Source organism: Limulus polyphemus, unplaced genomic scaffold (assembly GCF_000517525.1).
Source record: "Limulus polyphemus unplaced genomic scaffold, Limulus_polyphemus-2.1.2 Scaffold307, whole genome shotgun sequence".
NCBI classification, from domain to species: Eukaryota; Metazoa; Arthropoda; class Merostomata; order Xiphosura; family Limulidae; genus Limulus; species Limulus polyphemus.
Window position 1 is genome coordinate 37444 of NW_013665917.1, and position 10068 is coordinate 47511.

The 10068-nt window shown below is 29.3% G+C and overlaps 1 protein-coding gene across 3 annotated transcripts in view; it reads left to right on the forward strand.

Moving 5' to 3' along the window:
• Window positions 1-83: 83 nt before the first annotated feature.
• LOC106457244 (adipocyte plasma membrane-associated protein-like) overlaps window positions 84-10068 on the forward strand; it is a 26920-nt gene continuing 16935 nt past the window's right edge. For 2 of the 3 annotated variants that reach the window (XM_022383077.1, XM_022383079.1), the window contains exons 1-4: window positions 84-594; window positions 1547-1658; window positions 2807-2922; window positions 5850-5939. In XM_022383077.1, coding sequence (XP_022238785.1) covers window positions 1552-1658; window positions 2807-2922; window positions 5850-5939 — 313 coding nt within the window. In that variant the 5' untranslated portion in view covers window positions 84-594; window positions 1547-1551. Of the gene's footprint in view, window positions 595-1531; window positions 1659-2806; window positions 2923-5849; window positions 5940-10068 lie in introns of all 3 variants that reach the window. The other variant, XM_022383078.1, reaches the window with a different exon arrangement.

The following is a 10068-nucleotide window of genomic DNA, read 5'->3' on the forward strand; positions in this document are numbered from 1 at the left end:
TACTAGTAAATACTAGACCATTCGCCAAGATACGGGATAGTTCTAGAAATAAGAGAGCGTGAGAATTGTCACGTGATCTCGATGACGCAACAATACTATATCTTGCACTACGTCGAGGAAGCGTTAAAAAATAAAAGAGATATAACCAAAACATTTTTCTTCTTTTGGCGCTCGACGACGTTAACCCTCCAGAGTTTTCGATATATAAAAACCCTATAACGCCCATCAAAAACCATGGAATTGGGCTTGATTTCGGTCCTGGTCAATTATGATGAAAACTGTCAAAAAGTGCATGGCTAATTAACTGTTACTTATTCAGCTAAGCAAAACTTAAACACATAACAAGTGACTGAGTTAAGGTTATTTAATGTTCACGTGACCAGAAATGAATCTTATTTCTAAAGTCCTGGTTTTTTTCCTATCCATTATATGGCAACCTTAATACTTATATTATCCGTCACGTGGATAAAGAAAATGCACTGGCTTAGACCTCAGTTGATACTGGTTTGAATGATTTCAAAAAAGTGAAATAGAGAAAATATGAATTAGTCTGTCAATTAGCAATTTTGTTCATTGTTTGACCAAAAATAAAAGGTAAGGATGTTGTCTAACACAAACTATGCTTATTTAAAACATGTGTGTATTTATTAATATTATTAACATTTAATTGTTACGTGTAGAGAAACGTAATTTTAGTTTTAACACACCGACCACTTTCTATCCAAGATTTCAACTTCTCAGTCAACATGATATGATGGCATTTATTGCAATTAATCTGTTTTTGTTTTTTGAAATCGTACAGATAACATTAACAGAACTTTCAACTCTACTGTACTGTGTTACTATAAGTCAACTTATCAAGCCGGAAAGAACAGGAAATTTGAAGGATGCCTTAAAAAAAAGTTGAAAGTTTATTATATTTGAGAGCATTATAAAAATAAGGGTTATAATTCTCAATTAAAATTGATGAACATAAATTGTATTTGTAAGTAAATGGCCATACATTAAAAAACTCAAAAAGTAACATTTTTGTGTGCTAGTAAATATCCTCACATTGCTGTGCCAAAAAATACATTTTTAATTAAGTGTAACATATCCAGCTAACCTTTTTTCTTATGCTTTGTTTTAGTAACTTGTACTTGAATTGGATATCAAACCTGGAAAATGTTTCTACAGATGTATCAGATTAGTATATAAATTAAGTGAATTGATAATGAAAAAAATAAAATTTCTTACACTTTCAAATAAGAAATATGAGAATGTTACTTTGTCAGATTTATACCATTGTCAGTAGTTTTACCAAATGACCAATCAAATAAAATTTACCATAACGATTTTACTTGCCTTGTAATATTGATATTAAAAATATTAGATTGAATGATGAAATGTTTTATGCAAAAAAACAAAAAAATGGATAAGTATGAGTTCACAGACAAAATAATTTCAAATTACAAGAACTGAAATGTACTATGTTTTTAAACTTTAATATGAATGATATGATTTGATGTTACTTTTTTATATTTACACATAGATGTGTTTATTGTAGAGAGTATGGGAGTAGTAAAAGTAGGATTCAAGTTAATTCTTGCCAATGTACTTTTGATGCTGTATATAGCCTATGGGCCAGGGCTGCTTGACTTCCAACCTTTGAAGTACTTGTAAGTATTAAAACATGCCTCATATAACTTATAATCCTGCTGAAGGATGTAGATGAAAAATTATTTAGTTGGACCTCATTTTTACATAATTAATCGTACGGAAAGAAGTGACATAGGGCACAATAGTGGTTATTTTTTGATGAAGTCAAAGACAAGAAAGTTTTAAAAAGTAGCTATCATGCTATTCTTTACATTTTATTGTAAAACCTGATTCTAAGATTTCCTCTTTTTGATTGTAAATTTTATGAAAATTGTAATTCATTTAAGTAACTTGGCTTAGTTCAGAAACATTGTATATTTTAGTGTGTTTTTGTTCATGCTCTTTTGTGTCTAATGTGTGATTATTGCTAACATTCTTTTAGTAAACTTGTATTAGCCTTTTTTTTTTAGGTAGATATAATTGTTGGAAATAAACTACTTAGAAAAATATTTAACATTATACAGTTAACCTTATGGTTGCTACTCTGATTACATTAACAAATGTTTTGGACATATGTATCATCAGGTTTGAGTATGTTTTCCCCTTCAGATGGCATGAAATTAGTGTGAAGTAACAGATATTTTTACTTTAAGCATTTCTTAATTTGGACTTGCTAGTTTATGAGTCTGGGTATGAAGACAGTTTAAAAACTGTCACTTTCAGGATTCTGTGGAGTCCAGGAACACACGATCTCATGGCAGATTTGTGTTCAGCAACCTAGCAAACCTACTCCTAGATCCCCATCATGCTTGGATGACCTTCTGGGCATATTTTAACCCCACCTGGTACCTCAAATAAATAATGTACAGTGTGAATTAATATAAGATTATATTTATTTAAAAATGTTGAGTCTGCTTTACAATTCACAATTAAGCTAACTATAAGACTGATAAGAGACAATATCTTCATTTAATAAATGTATTTTGGTTCTATGTTACTAGAATATAATTTAATGAACGAATAAAGTATATTTCAAACTTTCATGACCTTGCATATTGCATTAAAACAATGACAATAACAAAAAAAAAATAAAACAGAAAAACTATTTTTATAGAATTATGCTTAATATCTAAACTCAAGTGAAATGTTTTAACATTCTGAACAGAAACAGCATATTGAATGTTGTTAATGCATAGTTATCTAGCCATTAAAATTTTTGATATTTCAGTGTGGAATTACCAAGCAAGTTTGAAGATGCTTTGATCCCAAATGATCATTTAAATCAAGCTGAAATCCTTTTCCAAGGAAAAATTGCAGGACCAGAATCACTTGCAGTGTATGAAGGTAAAGTAGATGTATATGTGTCAGTGGTAGAAAAATAGACAATGGGGAAAAAAAAAGACAAAGAAAGTTACACAAACTGGTAAAAAAAAATATAAATAGATGTTGAAAGCAAACATATTATAAGAAAGGATAAACAGAATAGTAGGGTTTAATAGTAAGTGTTGAATGATAATGGGAAGCCTATAAGGGGAAGCCAGTAATGGAAATTCATTGATTAGAAAACTGTTTTAATAACAAGTGGTGTAATGGTGTGCGAAAGTCGTTCCCTTACCTTTTTTTTTTTTAGCTGGAATGCCATTCCCACACTATTTCTAAGTAATCTGACCTTATAAATCTCAAACTTCATGAAGTTTTGCTCCCTAGAAGAAAGAATCATTAACCCTTTCATCCAGGTTGTAGGCTTATTAACAGAGTATAATGAAAGAAAATATTGCAAAATGCAAAATATAATGTGTAGTTCTGTTAGTATTGATCACAATGTTCCAAAACAACTTATGGTCAGAGTTTATACTTCTCACATTTTCACATTTTCTGTAGTTATTATACTGTTAGCAACAGACTTAGAAACTCGTGAAACAAAATAAATAGTACTGTCAGGACTTTTCAGTATGGACCACGAAATTCCAAAGTAAATCTCCTGAGAATTTCTTCTTCCAATCTATTCACACCTATTTCCTATGTTTATTTTACTGTTAGCGGCTGAAGTAGAAACCTTTTCGAAAATAAAGCGATGAATCGCCACTCTTGCCATTAGACTTTTCCCAGCTTCAAAACCACAAATGGGTAGGGTTTATCGTCTTGTTTAAAATACAGTAATTGCAACAAGCATTGTCTAAAGTACTATATAGAAGTGAGAGAAAATATTTATGATATGGCTGTAAACAAATTCTGATCCAATAAAATTGTTAGGTATTTCAATTTGAGTTACCTCCCGGGATTTAGCGGTATAGGTGTAAAAGTGTATAATATCTTATACACGTCCTGTTTCCTCTTTAACCATACTTACACAGTAACCAATGAATGCTTAGTTCCAGTAATATAAATAAGACCCGTTTTGGTTTAACTAATATTTCTAACTTTGCCTTTTTGTTGATCACTTTAGAAGCTTTACAGAAAAGGGATATTACTGTAGTTTATACAGACAAGTTAATTCATTGCAGCATATGGTTTATAGAAGCAATGAAGGAACATAAGGGAAAAAGGGCCTTAGAAGCAGAGAATGCCATTAAGGAAATGAAATTTCATTAATAACACTGACATATAACAACAAGATTGAAACAATTAATCATGATAAATTTTTAATCAGTATCATAAACTATATGAAATAATGGTTATTCACATTAAATTCTTCTCATGAATCAAATGGGTCACGGCCAGGCACTTCTAATTCCATTCCAAACAATTTCTGAGCTCTGTACCTTAGAAGTCAATGATTGTCTAGCAGAGATAAATCCTGGCTTTGGAAAAAAGGAAATAGAATCCCATTGTAAATGTTTCAGATTGACATTTTCAAAAAACAGCCATGCATACTGATACTTCCTAGATAACTGTGGGTGCCATATTCCATCAGATCTGAATCATTTAATTGGGTGTTCAAAAGTCATCCCATGCAGCTCTTCCGAATGTGAATGAGGCTTTAGAAGCATGAATCATATCATTATGGAAATGAGGTCTGGGCTGTTAATCAACCATGTGACAAATCTTATGTTCATTAGCTTCAAGGCCCTCCTATTCAAAACTGGAAACCAGATGACTATATATATATACAAATGGCTTAGGTGTCATTGTTGAGCAACTGATACATGAACAAGAGTAGCGAAGTCCAAGGAACTCACTATAGATCAAGCTCGGAAGTTCTTTTAATAAGTTATTCAGGAGTTGAGGGAAAATTAACTTTTATTGTAACATTTTCAAATGTAGATTTCAATTACAGCTACTATTTCTGAAATATATGCTTTTATGTATTGGTGATGTAATAAGTTCTAACCATAGTAACACTTTCAAAATGCATTCCCTCACTTTTTTATATAGCACTACACCACTGTTAATAACTGTAATTATTAACTCAATTGGTTTATATGGTTTCAATAATTGGCTTAGGCTTAGCTGTTATTGATACTGTTTTCCAAAATACTTTTTTTTGACTTTTTTACCTGTTTGTGTAATTTTCTTTCTCCTTTTTAGCTTTGTCTTTTTTACCCATGTCTTTATTACCTAGATTCATATATGTGTAACCTAGATTTGAGGTTCTTTTGTTCCAAGCTCAGTAAACAATTTGCATTACAGCATTATAGATGCAAATTGTATGAGCTTTTATTACATGTAATTTCATTTAGTGTTCTTGATGTGTTATAATATAAATTCTCATATAAAGACGTTATTTCGCTCTTGTCTAGAATAACTTGTAATTTATCATATATTGAAATTCTGTAATTACTGGGTTATTGCACTGTTGATAGTCTCTGGAAATGAATTTTGAATTTTTTGTGTTAAATTAACAGTTTTGAAAGATCAGATGGTATTAAAACATGATTTTTATTCTTTATTAAGTTTTAGGTTTAAGTAAGGTTTGCAAGACTAATATTTGTGCACATTTAGAAAGAAAATTGAACTTTGTTTTTAGTAAAAATATCAGATTTTAACTAAAAGTGCTTGTTGAAAAAGTAAATGAATATAATCTTTAATTTTTTTCTACTTATTTTTTCACTCACAAACCATTTTTTTTTTATTTACCAACAGCATAAAAATGTAGTAAGCATAGATGTAAGTTTATCTTTACAGCATATTTGCTTATTTTTTCTGTAGGAAAAATGGTATGAGTGCCACGTAATGATTTGTTTTTTAATGGTATATTTATACAGTATTATTTGTACATTTCCCATTTTCCTTAAACAGAAAAATTTAGAAGGTTATTGTGTTAAATCTAGGAGACATATACACTGGAACAAATGATGGAAGTATTGTTAAAATTTCCAAAGACAAGCTTACTGTTGTGACTAAAACTGGAAGTGATTGTGGTAAGTTTCAGTATTAAAAATTTAATATTGGTTTTCATTAGTTAATGAGGTACAAGTTATCAAAATGATGCAACACAACAATATTTTGAAACCTGAACAATTTAATATTTTTCAAGAGGCCAAATGCATGACTATAGGTTTTTAAATGTCCTAATTTTTTATGCTTTTTCTCATCATATACAGTAAAGTAAGCTAATAAATTAATGAATGATGACTTGTTGTCATGGATATATTTGAAACATTTTCCAAACTTCTATCAGTTAAGTAATTTTAAAAAGTTCCAAAATTCAAACCTAAAAGAGGAAAAAATATTAACCTTATTCAAACTTATTTTGAGTGACGTAAAACAGAACTGTTTTATACAATACATCTTGCTTTCTTTCTTTCATTCTTTATATGAGAAGCTTTACATTTAATTTTTGAAGTAACTCTAGAATATCTGAGTCTTATCAAATCAACTGTAAATTGTAACAGGCAAAGTGATTGAATAAAGAAATCAAATAAGCTTTTTTATTTATTTTCTCCTGATGCTTAGGACAGCACTCTTTTTCAGGTTATTTTTTTCTACATGGTTGATAGTATTTAATGTGTTTCACATTTTTAGACAGTACTGTAACAATCAAGATGGTTGATCTTGGGTCCCTTACTGGCTCAGCACTAAGTCTGAGAGCTCACACTGCTAAAAAAAAAAGGGATTTGATACTCATGGAGAGCAGAACACAGATAGCCCATTGTGTAGCTTTCTGCTTAACTACAAACAAACAAATAAATGGTTGATCACATGACATCAGAATGCACAAAATATGATGAAAAAAACAGTAAAATATTGTGATGGAGAATCTTTCAAGAATGATAAAAAAAAGTAATTAATGTGAATATAAGAAAAAAATGGAATGAAATTAGTTGATAAAATAAAAATTCCTAAAATACTGATTATAGATATAAATAAAATGTAAATTATATTATTAGATATTATTATATAAATCAAAATAACAGTTTGGTTTAATTACAGTCCTGAAAAATTAAATTTAGAAAATAAAATGCTAAATTATGACTTGCTTCTTTCACTTAAACTTGAGACTAGCTTTTATTTTGATCTTTCTTAACAATTTTGAAAAAAATATTGATATTATTGCTCTTTGTCTGTAAGACCAAATGACATTTGCTCCTGGTTTGAGCTTTATAAGTTTGTAATTATTTTTTTAACTCTACTATTGTACGTATTATTAGCATTGCAGTGTTACTTTTATATACTTTTTCAAAACAAAAAGAAAGATGATCTGAAGAAGATAAAATACTATGTTTCTTTAAAAACATTTAATAAGTATACAAGTGTGTGTGTATGTGTATATATATATATATATATGTATATACTCGTGTAAGTACCCAACTTCACTGTGGTTATTAGGTTGATATATTTTAGATGACTATGTTAGTGTGTATTCTGAACCAATTTTAGCATATAAGTATAACCTATATACTTTTCTTGCTGAGCAACATGACATAAAAGTCATTGGTGGAATGCATTGTTACCAAAATGCACTGACTTTTCTATATATTAGAAGTTGTTCTATAAGGAGCCACTTCTTTTCTGTGTGACTTTTCACTAGCTTGCCTCATTAAAAAGATACACATGCATGCACACAAGCACATGCGTGTCTATCTGTGATTTCTATTTGCAATATAAGGAACCAATTCTTTTCTATGTGTTTTTTTTGCCAGAAAAAGATATGCATGTGTGTGGATAAATAATAATACCCAGTGCACACTCTCAGGGTCCACTTAGTATGCGTGCAAAATTTCAGGTTTCTAGGCTCTTTTGTCTTGGAGCTGTGGTGGTCATACACACACAGACACATATATTTATTGTCATGGTTAGTATCCTTTAGTCTAATGATTAATTAGTTATTTATTTTATTATTAGTATATAAGTTTATATAAGTTTGTTTTTTTTGACAAAATAAAGATAAACATACAGGGAAAGACATGAGGGTGTAGAAGTTAATAAACAATTGAAAATTTGAGTTGACTAGACTAACATGGTTATTGCTTTGACATGAAGTGAATGGGAATATATGTTGGATAGAACATTCTACTTTTTTCAATAGAATGATAGACCTAATTAAATTTTTTTATAATTTTTGCAAGTAAGAAATTAATTTGCTTTGCTTACTGTATGAATATTATTTTCAAAAGTAAAATTTTAAGTTGTGTTATTGGACTTGTCAACTCAAAACAGTTTTTAGTAGGCATTTTTTTGACATACAATTAGTCTAATTCTTAATTTGACTCCTCATATTTTCTGATTATATACCTTTTATAAAACTTCTAAGATGTTCAACTGTGTGTTATAAATTTCTTTGAACATAAAAACATTAAATACAAAGAAATAATATAAAGTCTGTTGTTCTTTGATATATAATTAATCAAGAGAAAAATGTATAAAAAAACGTTGAAATAAAACCCACTTAAATTATCTTGTTTTTTATAGTTTAAAGAAAAATCCACTAGTGTAATAGTGTAATGACAGTGATTAGAGCTTGGTGATTAACTGATGTAATCAATTACCTATGAGCATAACTTATATTGCTTAGTGTCTCTTAAAATAATCTATTAATCAAAATAAGGATTAAAACTATTAATGTTACAAAATTAATCAGCTGATTAAAATTAACATTTCTAATTGTTAATGTTTCCAGTTATTACAACTATCCAAGTCTCATGTGAGAATAATTGATCAGTTGCATGTAATCAGTTAATGACCTTGAAGATTAATTGATTTGAATTGGCTGATAAATCTTGATTTTGAAACTAAAAGAAAGTTCTTATGGAGAATATTTTACAGGAACATTTTAATTGAAACATAGATAACATTTTTGTAGTCCCATAACTAAAAGTTATCTTGTTAACAAATAGACAATACCATGAAAAGATGCATTAATTGAGATAACAAATCCTTTTGGTAGCTTAATGTTTTTTCCTTGTATATAATATTAGTATAGAATATTAAATATTTAAATATCTCCAAACAATTTCTACTAAAAATATCTGGATAAGAAAGATGTCAGGTGCTTTAAAGTAAACCTTTGGATTTTTAATTAAATCTAATTAAAAATAAGGGTTTCTCAACTGATGTTAAAAATGACCTTTAACTATGTACCATGAATTTTGTTTCTTAGTTTTTGCCACACATAGTTATCATTGTGAAATTAAGCAAAATAAAATAAGAAAGTTATACATTACTTAGTTAAAAGAAACTAATTTCCAACAAATTCATATATTATGATAATTTTTCTCAATTTTATGTCTGATTTTGTTATTGATAATTTTTAAATTGCTCATTAGAGTATGGGTAGCTTATCATGTACAATAAAATTGGCTAAACCTCTTAAGAGATTATACTGACTTTGAGATTGACTGGTTACAGAAAAACTTGTTAAGTGTATTGATGCACAAAATGCATTATTAGAAACAGCATTAAATATTAGGTCGTCAAGAAAATAATGTATCATTTTGGAACACTTTCATTAACCACTCCTCAAAAAACATACATCATGTATAGTGGTTAAATGAACTGCCTAAACATCACGTTAGTGTAGCCTCTATAATGTGTAAAGTTTAATATACTCTAATCTCTTATAGTGATGGCACACGACAAGACACACATTAGGCATGTAATGCTATTTGAATACAAGAAGGGGAAACAATGCCTCTGTAGCCACAAAGAATATCAAAGAAGTTTGTGGAAATGTTTTGAATGTTCATAAGTGTCAACGATGGTTCAGCAAATTGCATTCAGGTGACTTTAGCCTTAAAAACTGTGAAAGCAGGAGCTGACGTGTTGGAATTGATATTGATGCTCTGAATACAAGAAGGAAAACAATGCCTCTGTAGCCACAAAGAATATCAAAGAAGTTTATGGAAATGTTTTGAACGTTCATAAGTGTCAACAATGGTTCAGCAAATTTTGTTCAGGTGACTTTATCCTTAAAAACTGTGATGGCAGGAGCCGACATATTGGAATTGATATTGATGCTCTGAAGACATTTGTTGAAGCTAACCCAAGGAAACACACTTGTGAAATAGCCCTGAAATTGTATATCTCTCATGAAACAATACATAAACATTT